Source organism: Chanos chanos, chromosome 1, assembly GCF_902362185.1.
Source record: "Chanos chanos chromosome 1, fChaCha1.1, whole genome shotgun sequence".
Lineage (NCBI taxonomy): Eukaryota > Metazoa > Chordata > Actinopteri > Gonorynchiformes > Chanidae > Chanos > Chanos chanos.
The window spans coordinates 22,592,211-22,607,735 of NC_044495.1; the positions used below are offsets into that span (position 1 = coordinate 22,592,211).

General features: G+C 40.8%; 2 protein-coding genes across 2 annotated transcripts in view; one reads left to right on the forward strand and one right to left on the reverse strand.

Annotated features, from left to right (window-relative positions):
* Positions 1 to 3,155, forward strand: part of iqsec3a (IQ motif and Sec7 domain ArfGEF 3a) — a 74,230-nt gene extending 71,075 nt beyond the window's left edge. Inside the window, exon 14 of the mRNA XM_030778115.1 lies at positions 2,670 to 3,155. Within this exon, the coding sequence (XP_030633975.1) occupies positions 2,670 to 3,155 (486 nt within the window). The remainder of the gene's footprint in view (positions 1 to 2,669) is intronic.
* Positions 3,156 to 7,991: 4,836 nt separating this feature from the next.
* slc6a1l (solute carrier family 6 member 1, like) lies at positions 7,992 to 14,116 on the reverse strand. Its single transcript, XM_030774112.1, has 14 exons — positions 13,879 to 14,116; positions 12,967 to 13,098; positions 12,340 to 12,440; positions 11,863 to 11,972; positions 11,641 to 11,773; positions 10,981 to 11,115; positions 10,438 to 10,541; positions 10,168 to 10,292; positions 9,716 to 9,828; positions 9,186 to 9,317; positions 8,958 to 9,060; positions 8,652 to 8,752; positions 8,204 to 8,371; positions 7,992 to 8,099 (listed from the first exon to the last, which is right to left on the reverse strand). Exons 1-14 carry the CDS (start codon positions 14,114 to 14,116, stop codon positions 7,992 to 7,994), a joined length of 1,803 nt encoding a protein of 600 aa, XP_030629972.1.
* Between the last annotated feature and the right edge of the window lie 1,409 nt (positions 14,117 to 15,525).

The following is a 15,525-nucleotide window of genomic DNA, read 5'->3' on the forward strand; positions in this document are numbered from 1 at the left end:
AAGAGCCCGAAAGAGCAGAGAGACATTACCCAGAGGATCATGTGATTAGCATCCTGATGGTGTAGTGAGACCTCTGCTTCGCCTCTGTGTTTGACCGTGTGCAGGGAATGCTCTGCAGAGGCACAGAAAGAGATGCAGGGTCAATGGAATATTCAAGCGTATGTTTAACCAGACATGCCTCCTCAATCAGCTGCCAGCGGCACATTGATTTGTAGTTAGGTTTATTCTCCACAGGGTCCTGTTTCTAAGTGCAGGGCATTAAATTCTGACAGTGGAACGTGAGGTGATGGTGATGACACTGGGGTAGGGTGACCATGCATCTATTACTGAATAGAGGCTCACAGCCTACCCTCATCCCCAAACCCCCACCTCTAAACTCACCCACTCACCTACCTCTCAGCTACTGCGGGTTGTTGCTGGTATGTCTGCTGACAAGCTTAGTGGTGCTCTTTGCCCACCTTGTGCCACGGACCCCAACCGCTGCCTCCAGCCTCCTGGTGCGTAAATGCCAACCCTCCCAGAGAGCTGTCAGAACACATCTCACTGGAAACAGGGTCACTGCAGAGGCCAGCCGTCTCCTGGAGACAGAACGAGAGAGGGTGCAGTGGTCTGTTTTTCACCGTGTTAACACACCTGCTCTGTTCTGCCTCTGTTCAGACACCAGCCAACCTGAGTCATGTTTCCATGCAAGCGTTAACAAGCGTTTTCAGTTTAGCAATACATAGATACATCATAAATAACCAGTATATCTGTAGGACATGAACATTGCCGCCACCACTACTGCTACTCCAAATGAATATTAAATATTATTATATATTGTATTGGATGTTTTCATGTAATTTTTGAAGATTGCTTGCTCGTAACTTATTGACTTTCAAATAGGATCTTCCTCTGCTCTTTTTAATATAAAAGTGCATTTTCACACAGCCTGAGTAAAACTGAGTTTTCTCATCCTATTCACTTGCTACGGGCTGTCGTTTAAACCATGTTGTTTAAACCCTTTTTTTGGTGCTTATTTTGTCCTGGCATTTGCCAACCTAAGTGCTCTCCTATCCCCGTAATGAGCATAATGTATTCTACCTCAGTGAAAGCCTCGGCACTTCTGAAGGATTAAGAGTTTCTCCTCGTAGAATAAACATTCTGACATGCATAATAAGCTGTGTGAGCGTGTGTTTGTCTGTGCATGCTTGTGTTTCTAAGTTTACTGAAGGACAAGGTTTGATTAGAGTTATTCACTGAGTCTCAGGCACACACTCTCTCCATGGTGAAGCAGTATTCACTTAAGACTTGTCTGTGCCACATCACTCTGGCTTTTCTATTCAGCACCTCACTGTAAAAACATCTCGCTAATCACGCAGCTAAGCCCAACATCAAAAACCTTTGGAACAGCTAGATTTGCTTTGAAGAATTTCTGTGTCGTGTTACTTCAAACTAGTTTATTCTCCTTTGAATAACTCATCTGTGTAAACTGTTAAATAAAAAAGAAAAAGCATTCTTCATAAAATGCCTGTTCCGTGATGCTAGCTATTTGCTAGTGCTACTCAACTCTGTAATTATTCCTTATTGCTGTACAGAGAGTTTTATAAGCAGCATACTTAATCTCCAAAATAGCACACGTCCAAGTGATCCGGCACTGCAACCGGTAGAATGGCTACAGGACTGTCTGTCCTCTCACAGAGCAGAGCTCTGTCCGTCAGTCTCCAACTCGGAATTCAGGGCAGGTCCCTGAGGAGCCACAACACTAATACTGCCGTACCCACGCAGCGTGCAGCACTGAGGTAACGACCAAAGTGTTCCTCCGTTTTTACGGTGGCCACCTCCAGCTCTTCTCAGGCCTGGGGTGGGGTGGGGGGTCGGCAGTACCTTATCAACCCTTGTCTAGTCAGGATGGCACCACTCTCTGCATTCTGTCCATCTCTACCAATCTGTGAAGCAGATTGTCACGAAGGACATGGCCCCTCTTCAGCTGGAGCTGGCTGTTCTTTACTTAAGAACAGACTGTCTGTGCCGTGTCAGGTTGTGCTGAGCTGTGACTTCAGCCTGAAATGAAATTTCCAATCCTTATTTGCTTACTAGAGCAACACAACCCAGTCACATCACGGGCTACTGAAAGTTCTGAATCTCCAAACAGTATAGTCTGAATGAAATCAGCAACAGGAAGGTTGACATCCCTTGCAGAGTGCAGGAGGAAGTCAGGATAGGAAGACAGGACAGTCTTTTTTAATTCTACTTTTGACATGAAGGCATGCATTCTGATGTGTGTCTCCTGTGACGTCTGTGGATTCCCAAATCCCACCCCCTACCTTCCCGTTTGACTTCATTTTTTGACCCCCACTCTCCCATTCCTGTACCCACCTCTCCCCCCAGATGGCTGTCTCACACACTCTGTTCCTGTGACGCTGTCGTGGTTTAAAAGGGAGACACAGAGGCCCTCAGTGTCACCTTAACAACCACCAGTCCTATACACAAATGTCCCACACACACACACACACACACCCACAACCCTCCCCCACCCTCCTTTAGTGCATTGGAGCACGCCCCCAGCTCCCCCCCCCCCACCCTGCGCCACGCATGCCTGTTTTGATGTGTGTTCACCAGAGGGCTGACGGCCGTAGAAGGAGGACAGTCTTATAACATTTGATGCTGTCTCTGGCTGTTTTCTAAACTAGGTGTCAATTCACAACAGGCTTCAGACGTACCAGCTCAGCGCACCACGGAGCCCAGAGAGCGTCGCCCTTCTTAACCAACGAGGGGAGCTCTACCAGCACCACCAGCGTCAACCGCAGCTGCAGTCCGCCACGGCCACGCCTGCCCATGCCCACCAGACCGTTCCTCTGAATGACCTTCGACCTGACTTAAGGCCCGACACGCTCATCCAATGCCAGCAGATTGTCAAGGTGATCGTCCTGGACAAAGGTGGCCATGGTCGGGTGGAGGCTTTCCTCGGCCACAGCCCCACCCATCACCAGCTCATCCAATCTGTCATTTCTACCCCAGTCAGATCCCCTGATGGGGGTGGATCACAGGGAAAGGACAGTTCACAGCCCCCATTGCCTCCACCACCACCCCCTTACAACCACCCCCATCAGTACATTCCCCCTGACCCCCGCCTTGCGCTTCAGAGGACCCCCAGTGGCTCGCGTAGTCTAGTGTAGATTCAAAAATATATATAAAAAAAAAAAGAACACAAAGAAGAAAAAGAGGAAGAGAAAGAAGAAGAAGAAGAAGAAGAAGAAGAGGAAGAAGAAGAAGAAGAAGAAGGAGCAGAAGAAAACAGGCACACTACTGACAATGTCTGTGTATATATATGTATACATACAGAGACAGAGATATAAAGAAAAAATATAGACATATCTATATGCATATATTTAAGTAAACAGATGGAAAAAAAATCGACATATATGAAATAACATTAAAATTTTACAGGTATGGAATATCCAATAAGTGAAAATGAGATTTCTTTGATTACTGTGTATTTTAACCTATGTAGTTTTAACAAATTTATATGACATTGTCTGTTTAAAGTATTTGACATGGGTTAAATTTCTGATTTTGTTTTCTTGTTCATGGAAGGATTTCAGTTCATTTTTGTCTTCAATTAAAAAATCAGGAGTAGATTGAGAAAAAATTATGGCCAACAACATATTTTATTTCAATGACAGGCTGTCTGTCTTGGTGGGGGTTCCATACTATCTATGACATGCATTTTTTTTCGCTTTTATTATCCTAATGTTATATCTATTGTATGTATCTGAGTGCATTTGTCTGACAGATGATGTATGTGCCAAAATTAGGATTCTTCTACAAGATGGACTTTGCACTCTATTAAAGCTTAGGGCTAGCGAAAACTGTTGTGCTTCTACAGTACCCTTCCTTCTTGGACTAGAGTGAAACTGCACCTTCTATCACCAGGCAATATTTTCTCCAGATTCCTCTGCCGCTGTTGTCTGTGGTTAGTTATGTGTTCCTTTGAAATGAAGACTCCAAGCTTTTGCTGTGGTTCATTCTGTTAGTTGTCATGTTTTTTGCTAGTGATAACTGCACTTTCTCGCTTGATGTCATCAGTGAATTTTACACCACCTGCTTTGTTCATAAAACTTGTGTGTGAATCAGGAAACAAGATACAGCAGTTTTAGACAGTAAAAACTCACTTGCCAAACAAAACAGTTAGTCACAGCCAACCGAGAGAACGCTTGACTTTTGTCATTGTTCTTAAGCTCAGGAACTCCAGAATGCACCTGAAGGGCTGATGGTGTGTGTGACCCCATAATCTGTAGCATTTTCAGAGGGACAGTACGGAAAATCCAAGAGCACCCCTGCCCAAAAGGAGTCTTCTGACCACAGCAAATCTCTTTGGACATATGTTCATCTAGAACGTCCTCATTCGCAATTCATATGACCTATTTCGAGTAGAAATTCTCTTTAGACAGTGGACTCATTAATCACTGACAAATATTAACCAAACATGTGTATCTGATAAACATGCCTACAGGAAAACACTAGCATTTCATACATGTAGCTAATATTTACTCTCCAAGAACCTTTATTTTGAACTTCTGGAAGCCAAGTGACAAAGTATGCACATCTGTGATAGAAATCATGCGAATGTCTGGTTGCTAATATTTATTGATCCTTTGAATGGTTAAAAAAGAACAATGGTTTGTTTTCTTTTGTTTAAGGTATGCAAACATATGATGTGATGCCTGAATAGGATTTGAATTAATTTTGGGCCTGCTTTAATGGTAATGATTCATGTTTCATTACTTATCTGACATAGGTCATCGTCTGAAAGCATCCATGTATTAATCATGAATGACAATTTCTCCTCTTGGACGGGCTCTCATCTGACTCTCTGTAGCCTCATGTCAAAGTGGCTGCTTTGTTTGTATTCATACTTGTTTTGAGGTCCCTATTTGATCTTATCACCTTGTTTTCACCTTCATATGTTTCCATATAAGTTGATGACTTAAGCTGTGGAAAACAGTCACCTCTGCTGTGCTGTAGAGAAGTGGCGACTCAGTGGTTTGGTGCAGCGTCTAGTCAGAGTTTATTTATTTCCACGGCAAATTGTGGTTGGTTTGGCAGTAAATTGACTGTTCCCCTGCCCATTTCACATGTTGATTGGTCCAGTGGTAAATTTACTATTCTACCCACCTCGTCCTCCCATGTCTAATTAACCCCCCCCCCCCCCCCCCCCCCCCAAAAAAAAGAAATGAGATGCCTAGCCCAACCTCTCTCCCTCTGTTTTGATGAAGAGGGACGTGATCTTGAATTAAACTACAGCTGTCAGTGATAACTAAGATGTTCCCTAACAGGGGGTGTTTACATAGCTCTCACACACAAAGCTCAAAGGAAACCAGTCCAAGATCAAAGAGAAATCCGAAGTTTAAGCTTTGTATTTAATAACACTGGAATTAGTGTTTTCTCCCTATCCCATATCATGTTTGAATGATAGGATGTTTGCCCCTCTGTGGCGTCCTGTGTTGTGGTTTGTCAAAGAGGCAGCCTGGGGACTGTGTAACATTCCTCCCACATTGCCCACCCCTTCTTGCTCTGGTCCAGCAGAGGGATTTTAATTACCCTAAAACTCCCAATTCAGATGAACAGCTTAAGCATCAAACAAGAATTTGAGTCAGGGTCACCTATACTATTTTAAAATATCTGCCACTGGCCTTAGGAATCTTCACCAGGAGAAAGGGAATATGTTGTAAAAGCAGCCACTAAGTTGTTTATTTGTTATTTTGATGCTGACCAACCTGAATTTTACAGGAAAGATTTGAATACTCCAGTCTCATCCAAGTGGCTCTTTTAGTCTAAACTGGGCTGAAGAATAGAGCCTCCCATACAGCTGTAAGCTGAGATGCTGAACTCTAGTTTTGTCTGCTGTTAAAAGGGCTAGTGCACTGCTCTGTGGTGGGACACTCTCCTCTCTTTCTTTCTCTGCTGTATTGAGCGCTGGCTTTTAGGGAAAGAATGGGAGGAGAACTGGGATCATTGATAGATCATGACACAGGTTAAATCATCAGTCAGTCACATCCTTTATTCTCTGTCTTTATGGTAAAACAACATGCTATTAAAATTACTTCTGACTATTCACAAACCTCGAACTGTGCTCTTCTTCTGTGTCTGGGTGCAATCATCAGTCACTGTCATATAATGAAAAGCCTGTTGCTTTTTACATCATAGTCCTCACCAAAGTCATATGATTAGTGTGGATAATGTCATAATTGTAATTGTAATTATTTTAATTGTTTACATGGCTGAGATTCAAATTACTCAGCATTGTTTCCAAAATCATTTGTATTGAAATTGAAGTAATAAGTATTCATAGGATATGTCCACTCAAGCTCAGGTCAATGATCTGCAGTGCTCTCATTAATTTAACATGGATCACTACAAAATTATTTGTTTGGTGCACTCTCAATTTACAATACTACACTTTATCTCTACACTTTGTATGCAGTTTTGCAAACATTTTTAGTACAAATACCTTATTTTGTCAATGGCTGTTTATTTCATGTTCTTTGACACAAGAATGACAGAGCAGAGAGTATACTGTTTGTTGAGGATGTTGTGAAGAGACACATTTATGAGGGTGGCATTATAATTACACACCCATATACTGCTGAAATGCCCCCTAGTGGACAGTAGAAATGTTTCATGTAAATTCACATTGAGAATTTGTAAGAGTAGAATCTGTGTACGACAAAACAAAACCAAAAAAAAAGAAAGAAAAGAAAAAGAAAAAATCAAACTAAACATCCAATTAAGTAAGCAATACTAGGCCATGGATCCTGAAGTTCTTCCAAAAGCCTTTATACTGGGGAGGGGGGGGGGGGATTTTTTTTAGATTACGTACAGTGACAGACAATACAGGTAGCATTTAGAAAGAAAGAAAGAAAGAAAGAAAGAAAGATGTGAGATTGTAGCATATGTTTATGGATTTCATATCCATATTGCCATGTCTTTGTTTTACTGAATTTAAAGCAACATGTACTGACAGCAGAAATGTGTAAGCAGATTTCATGAAAGCTCAAATGCAGCAATGCAAGAAGACTCCATTCATGTGACTGAATGTCATGTGACATTCAAGACTCCATGTGTTCATGTGACTCTCTTCATTGCTCATTTTAAACAATATCAGTATAGTATTATTGTCCAGAACTTTATATAAAACTATATTTATATGCTGATTCTTCTAAAATATGTATATGTACAAGCATGGCCTGATTCAAATACCGAATTATAAATGTTTGAACACATATCACACATAAAGTTATTTAAAAATTATACCTAAGAAATTCACTGGGGTAATTATTCTCTACATATGTCCTATATAATTTATAGAATACCAAAATGAATGTGGGATCTCATTTTCAGTATTGTAAAATTATGTACTAACTTGTAATATTTCAGAGAATTAAAATATGTTTTGAACATTTACACATTAATTTGATAAATTCCATTTTTGTAAGTGTCAAATTCAAAATATGTTGACAGAGGTAACCAAGGCTGCCTCTGTTTGACAGTGTGTGTCATTCTCAGTAATGGAAATGAGCTCCTACCCAGATCAAACGTAACAGTAATAATTACATGCAGATTCAGAGCTCAGCTTCTATACATGGACCAATATAAACATGGTCCAGCAAGTTATTGTCATGTCATCAAGCTATACTGTCAAGTATAGGTTCATGATTCACATGCAAATGTAATTGCATTTCCCAGCTAAGTACATACAAAGATTAGAGCACTGCATTGTCGCATTATTCTGAAGTAGTCCTGAAATATTCATACAGGAAGACAGACAAATAGGGTGCAGTGCAGGGAAAGAGTCCAGTGTCTAGTTCTGTCTGATTTATTTATCTCTCCAAATGTCAGAGGAGGTAACATTGAAGGAGGCAGAAATATTGTGCTTCCCTGTTGCTGGACAGACCTGTCCCTGTTGTTTTCATCTCTTTGTCTGATTCTTGCACAGGTGAGAGGGAGCAGTGTCAAACAGATGCTTCTCCCATACTTCCTGTTTGGGATGGTTGCAGAGGAAGGTCGTTGGCTCCATCTGGCTTCACTTCCTCTAATGATGTGGTCATCTTGTGCCAACGCTAGTGAAAACATAACACATTTTAATGAGGAATATCTTCCTTGAATGACCGATTGTGTGAGTTAATGCCAAACACTGTGAATGCATAATTGTGAGACTACTTGCCTGTCGGATGCTACCCTTTGAAGTGAGGAACATGTATACAGTGTAACCTGGGATGAGAACCATTGAAGATAGTGCCATTAACCAGCCAATACCCTGTCCCCAGGCTGGGTAAACATACTTTCCTAGAGTCAGAGGGGTCATCTCAATGGCACTGAAGGTGAAAACACCCTGGACATAAGACAAGCAGATTGGATATTGAACTAACGACCAATCAATTGGTTCAATATCTTAGGGGTTAATTAGTTGACCGGTCACTCAGATGGTTGTTTGTTCAGTTAATGGGTAAGTGAAAGAGGAGTGAGTGTAGCATGATGAATCGAGTGAGGTCATGGCACATGAATGAGTGGCACAATGAGTTGAACATGAGTGAGAATTCTCATTCTTGTCAGTGTTTTGCCCTATGCTTATTGACAGTGTGTGTATGGCACTGGTGTTGCATTTACCTTACCAAACAGATTAATGGAGTGAAGAACAGCCAGCACAGCTTCCACCAGCCACAGGGACGATAGCCAATCATCTCTTCAATGTTTCCATAGAATCTGTCTGCCCCTACGTTTACAGAGAGAGAGAGAGAGAGAGAGAGAGAGAGAGAGAGAGAGAGAGGGAGAGAAGGTAAGTCTGAGTTGAGTGTCATTTTAATTTCAGTGTTGTCTATTCATCAGTTTACTACAAAATGGCTTATGTGGTTTAGGGAGTTCATTCAAACCAAAGTGCAGACACTTTGTTGACTATGAGTATAGAGTTAATGTTATACCGTAGAACCAGGATATTGAGATTGTCTCAAAGAAGACCAGAAAGAGGAGACACATTCCGCTGGCAGAATAGTAGTCAAATAGCTTGAAGACATATAAGCCACCCTGTGAGAGCAGAAAGACATATATACAGAGATGAGAAGATGCCTGAAGAAGACCAACTGAATAAAAAAAATCAATATAATGACTCCAACAAACGAACAGAAGTATATTTCAGGGGGACTGACTACCTGTGTAATGTTGGAGAATCCAATGATGTAGGATATTAGGCAGACAATCAGGATAAAGACCTTTTTCCGCTTCCTGAGGACAGCAGGGTATTCATCCATCAAGGCTGTGATGAAACCTTCAACTGTACAAAACTGCATGAGAGAGATGAGCACCTTATTTGTCTAGTTCTCTGTCTATATGCCACCATTTACTTATGGAGCTGCTTATTTTGCCCTGTGTTCACTTAAAGATGAAGTGATGCAGAACACAAAGGGCTGTTTTTGGCAATAATGTTATATGTCTCATTCATAAGTGTGTAAGACAAATCTTTTGTGTTCTTTATGTATGATCTTATGTTTGTTTTTTTCCTGTTGTGCATATTCCGTATGTTTATACTGTATAATATACACTGTGTGGTTATGCAAGTGCGTGCACTGGCGCCTGCGTGTCTGTGTGTGTGTGTGTGTGTGTGTGTGTGTGTGTGTGTGTGTGTGTGTGTGTGTGTCTGAGCGTGCGTGTGTGTGTGTGTGTGTGTGTGTGTGTGTCTCACCTGACTGTCCAGTCCTAGCATCAGGAGCATGGAGAAGAAGAGGATGGACCAGAGAGAGGACATGGGCAGCTGAGTGACAGCCTGTGGGTAGGCCAAGAATGCCAAACCGGGCCCTAAAGTGCAAGACCATACCTATAAAAGGTACTCTTAAGTCAGCCATACACAGCAAACCAGTCCTGGGTCTTGAAGAAAACACCTGATTTACTGCACTCAGTGTAATAGCCCATTATTCTAAACCCTTAAACACTCTGATGCATGAGAAGAGCTTGTTTAATTGGTATTCATTCATATTATTCCGATTATTCACTGAATTACTCATTGCCCTCCTAAATCATTGCCACAGCTCTGTTACAACTCCACTTTGAGAATACATGTCTTGTCTCACTGATTGGTAACACATAGTAATTCTTATCACTATTCTTTGCTTGAGGGCAGTATTAAGGTGGACTGACCTGAAGCTGCCAACTCCTGAATGGGTTTCTTTGTGATGTAGGACATAAAACCCACAATGGAGAAAATGACAATGCCAGCAAACATGCTGGTAAAAGAATTTATGCAGCACACAATGATGGCATCCCTGGAAGACAAAATAACAAAATCCTCCTCTCATCAGCCCAGAGTAGAAATGGAAATTACAAATGATACTGCGGACATAACAGAATGAAGGGTTGAGTATATAGCTGAAAATAAGACACATCTAGGGCAGTTCGCAGGTTGCTGACCTGTACACGTTGTTGTTGAAGGGGTTGTAGCTGCCTAAAGCAATGAGGGAACCCAGTCCCAGCCCATAAGAGAAGAATATCTGAGTGGCAGCATCCAGCCACACCTGAGAGAAGTGAGCACAGAGTTCAGACACCCAAATGTGATTTTGACATATTAGGTGTGTTTCAGGCCTGTCTTTGGATACGTGCATGGTGAGGTATGAATAATATAAAGAGTACATGGGGAGACTTATTTAATGTGGTGGGATATGGCCTATGTGAATTATTGTTCTATAAAAACCTAATAATGATAAGTATTATTATCTAACACTTTTATATTAAACATGATTTAATGATTAATAATTATACTATTCTCAAATTTGTATGCTGCTGTAATGAACTATTGTGGAACCTACACAAAAACTATTACTGTGAACAGTAAGACAACTCACAGTATTGTTAATTTTATTCTCAGGTGGGAGAGCAGTGTAAAAGTGTGCATTCTGTGTATTTTTATTGCCACAGTATGACTGTGCTTCACACACATTTTAAAATTCAGGGTACCTCAGATTTCATAAGCTTGTTAAAGTCAGGAGTGATATAAAAAAGTACTCCATCTTTGGCTCCAGGGAGAGTGACTCCTCGGAAAAACAGAATGAAAAGCATGAAGTACGGGTATGTGGCGGAGAAGTAGACCACCTGAGGAGAGGCAGAAGAGCAGAGGAGAGAAGGAATATTTCATAAGTTTTAAGTGACAATGGAGATTCACTTTAAAAATAACTTTGCTCTCATTAAGGAAATTGCTTTGTTTTAAATGTAACTTAATTTAATTTTCTATATATTTTTGAAAACTTTGCTTGGTTTGAAAATCTGTTTAAACATACTCTTGCATTGAATCGGTTGAATTCCTAATGCCCACCAAAGCCTAAGACCTCCTGACAATTAATTTTCACCAATGAACGCTTTATATCAAAATCCAACTATTCTCAGAGGCCATGGAGAATGTGTGGGTATTTGTCTCCCTTTTTTTTCTCAATAGTTGATTTAATTATGTGCTCTTAGACTAATCTCATTCCTTATTGCCAGGTCTAATTTATGTGGTTCAGTGTTAGACCTTTTTGGAACAATAGAACACATGAATATGCAGATAATAACACAATGAGTACAGTTACTTTAGTAATCAAAAGAGAAAGTATGAGAGAGAATGAGAGATGTGATTTTCACCTTTCCAGTCCATTCCACTCCTTTCCATATGGAGAAATAGACAAGGATCCAGGCCAAGCCCAGAGTGCCGGCCAAAGGCCAGCGTACCTGTCCAGGCTCCTCCAGCCCACTGGTCAGCTGGTGCATGTTCCTCCTGCACAGTCAGACACACACTCATGCCAAGCTGTGCAAAACAACTACATACAGTCTAACAGAAGGCTTCAAAAAATGAAAATCACTCACTCCCAGAACTCAGTGACAGCACTACTTAGGTTGGTGGTATCTGTCAAACTGTAGTTGGAAAAACAGCGATCTGTATTCCAGGGGTTATCGCAGCTCTGCCAAGGGAGCTCCTAAATTAGACAGATAGACAAATAGATAGATAGATAGATAGATAGATAGATAGATAGATAGATAGATAGATAGATAGATAGATAGATAGATAGATAGATAGATAGATAGATAGATAGTTTTCTGCGTTGTGCTGTGTTAGTTCTCATTTCCACATAAAAACTGTACATAATTGCTCACTATTATACAGACTGTTGTCATTATTTCTATAGAGCATGTGTGTGGGTTTTATGTGTTGTAACTGTGGTGAGGCATGAGAATCAGACATGCTCTTTTCTTTTCATTCATGGCTGACATGCTTGTGGTTCAGTAGTGGACACTGTGTTATGTGAGTGAGGGTAGATGGTAGAGGGCCAGAAAAGGACATACAGATTTGAAGGAGCTGAGCAGGTAGTAGAGAGCCCAAGCTATTATGATTATATAGTAGATATTAAGCCAGAAGGAGAGCACCACAGCTGCCAGACCCACACCTGAGAGAGGAGAGAGAAACAGAGAGAGTCAGGGATGAGTTTGGCAGGGAAGGGCTCAGGCCTGACAAATAATGACGGGATGGCTCCAGAAAATGAGTGTTTCCCTTCTTCTCTTTGCTGCTGACTATCGTATGGATCACCAGATTGTCAATTACTACCAGTCTACCAGTCTTGTCTAAACTTTCATCAGGTTTCTTATATTTGTTTAATGGAAATACATTGTTTATACAGTAAGTAGAAGCTATGGATATGCCAGGCACTTTGTGCTATTTTTGTCACTATACCCAAACAGGAGTACAATTTCTTAATATCACCCTGTTGTACCCAATCAGACAGAATGACCCTAATAACCATTACTGAGCATGTGTGCTGGAATGCATCCACAATATAACTTTCCCACTGGCACCAGCAATATTGTAACAGCATTCGAATAATTAAAGAGCTGCAAATGAGCAATACCCAAGAGGCAGAGAGGAAACCCATAAAAGTCAGTGAACTGTCAGGTTTTCATCAGTGTGATGCTTACCTTTCATCATGGGTATGAGTTTCCACACCCCAAGCCCTCCCACTGATGTGTACTGTCCTAAAGAGGTTTCCAGCAGAAACAGAGGGATCCCAGCAAACACCAGTGTGGTGAAGTAAGGGATCAGAAAAGCACCTGGACCGAGACAACAAAGCTACTTAATTTTCTAACAAAGATGGGTTACAATCTCCATTTCTTCAAATTTATTTGTCTGTGTTTTTATCCCCCCCCCCCCTCTGAAGTCTGAACTTCCCTTTTGAAGCTCTTCAAATACATGAGCAGGTGACCAATTAACTTGAATTTGATGAATGTGGTACTGATGCTCTTTTGCGTATTCAAATTTTATCGTTTGTTTGTTTGTTCCATATGGAGATTAAATAATCATTACTTCAATGCATTTTTTTACTTTAAATTTGTGTAATGTAGCAAATATTTTGTAAGGTACTCATAGTTAGTATTTATAGTTATTTTATAATTAAGTAATATTTATGTAATCATGTTACATAACAGTAACAAAAATTACATGTTACATATTACAATTATATACATAACTGTGAATCAATTAAAATTATTGTTGTTCTCATCACAATGCTCTGTACTGATCTCTTTCCAAAACGTTTCTGCAGGGCAATTACTCAGTGAACAAATCAGTAACAGATGTAAATATGCTGAACTCAATTAATGTGACAGTGAAGCTGTTCAAAGGGCATTGACCTCTACCAGAGTCAGCTGACAACAGTCCAAATGAGCAAGAGGATGTAATGGAAATCACTCCATAGAGAAGCTTCGCTTACATACTGACAGATCGCACTGACCCTAACCTAGTTTACCTAAAGGAAAGCATGAATCATGTTTTGTGTCCTTCTACCATTTTGTGTCCCTCTATTGAAATGGTATCTTGCCTTCATCTCTTACCTCCTCCATTCTTGCCACACAAGTATGGGAACCTCCAAACATTTCCTAGTCCAATGGCATATCCAATGCAGGACAGAAGGAAGTCAAACTTCCCCTTCCAGGTGCCACGTTCCGGTACTTCCTTTTTACTGTCATGCTCTGGAGGTGGAGTGTTGTTGGCTAGGTCCTCAAATGGAATGGCTTGTTTCACCTCTGAGGGGGAGTTGAGGTCCACTGTGCTCTGACCAGTTTTCCCCATGGCAGGACACTATGGTCCACTCTTCTGTCCAATGCACTCCACCACAGTCTTGCCCTTGTCCTGTACAGTCTGGTGCCACCTCTCACCTCCTCTTACACAACTATGCAGCACTTCAGAGTAGCTGCTCAGAAATGAAACAGCTACCATTATGAGGAGAAGTGTCGTTGTGCAAGAAGAAAGAATGTTGAAAGATACATGAATATGCATCTCCAGTTTTACTCTGTCTTTTTAAAATATTTAGATTTATACTGAATTTTCAGGTTGTGGCCCAGTGAATTTGACCATGAGTATTTAAGACAGAGGTTTGGAGAACAATTTTGTTCAGTCCATGAACTCTACACTGTTGTCTTAGATGAAGTGTGCCTCTGTTGTTCAAATAGGTAATTGAGAACTTTCATAAGCTTCTTTGAATAGCCTTAGTGCATTCTGTGGTCAGAGTGACAGTAAAACATCAATCATCTTCTTCAATTTGCTTGGTAGCCTGTCAGAATTAATAGTCCATGTATGATACTCTTACAATTACACATTATGAATGCAGAGGTATATTAATTCATGCTTTCTCAAACAGGTCGTTAGGAGAGAAACATAACTTTTATTGGCTTTGAAAAACACTAATGAAAATAATTACTCTTTCATGACCAGCTGGTCTTCAGATGCAAAAAACTACTGACAGTCAACCTTGCATAACTGTCTTTTCCAATCTCAATGGCCCTAAAAAAATCTAACTCTTTATGCCAACACAAGAAAATGTGAGATGTCAGGGACAAAAGCAGCTTGTCATTAATCCACTTTTTGTATATGTTGAATCTTCCTCTCATAGGAATGACCTCATACAATCTCAGATGCAAGCCTAATGTTAATCTTGTAAACATTTCTGGTAGTCCAATAAAAATGTTATTGGAATCACTCAATCCTGTATTGTAGCCGACAGTGTTTCATTTTTTGTGGAGTCCTCTTTTTGAACAATTTGGAGTAACAGATAAAGCATCAGAATTAAAGAAAAAAACAGCTTACCTGTAAGATCCAGTAAAATGTAACCTCTCCTCTTTTGGGATCAAGAAGAGGTGAGTGATATCCCTACACAGACAAACTCAACAAATCCAGGACTGTGAGGCTTACAGTTGCGACTACCCAAAAGCCCAGATCCCATCCAACCACAGAGCCAAGAAAGGACTGACCCAGTATCTCAGCTGGGCTACAAAGGTTTTTTTTTTTTTTTAACTTCCTTTCTCTCTGTTTTTAGCCATCAGGACCTCATCCCTCTTTGGGCTGGGCTGGTATTGAACTGCAGATAATAAAGTTCGACCTGTTGTCTGATAGGATTATTACTTATCACAAGGAAAGCCAGAGGCAGCAGGCGAGAAGTCAATCAACTAGTTCCGGTAGGGTAGGGAATGTACATGATGTAT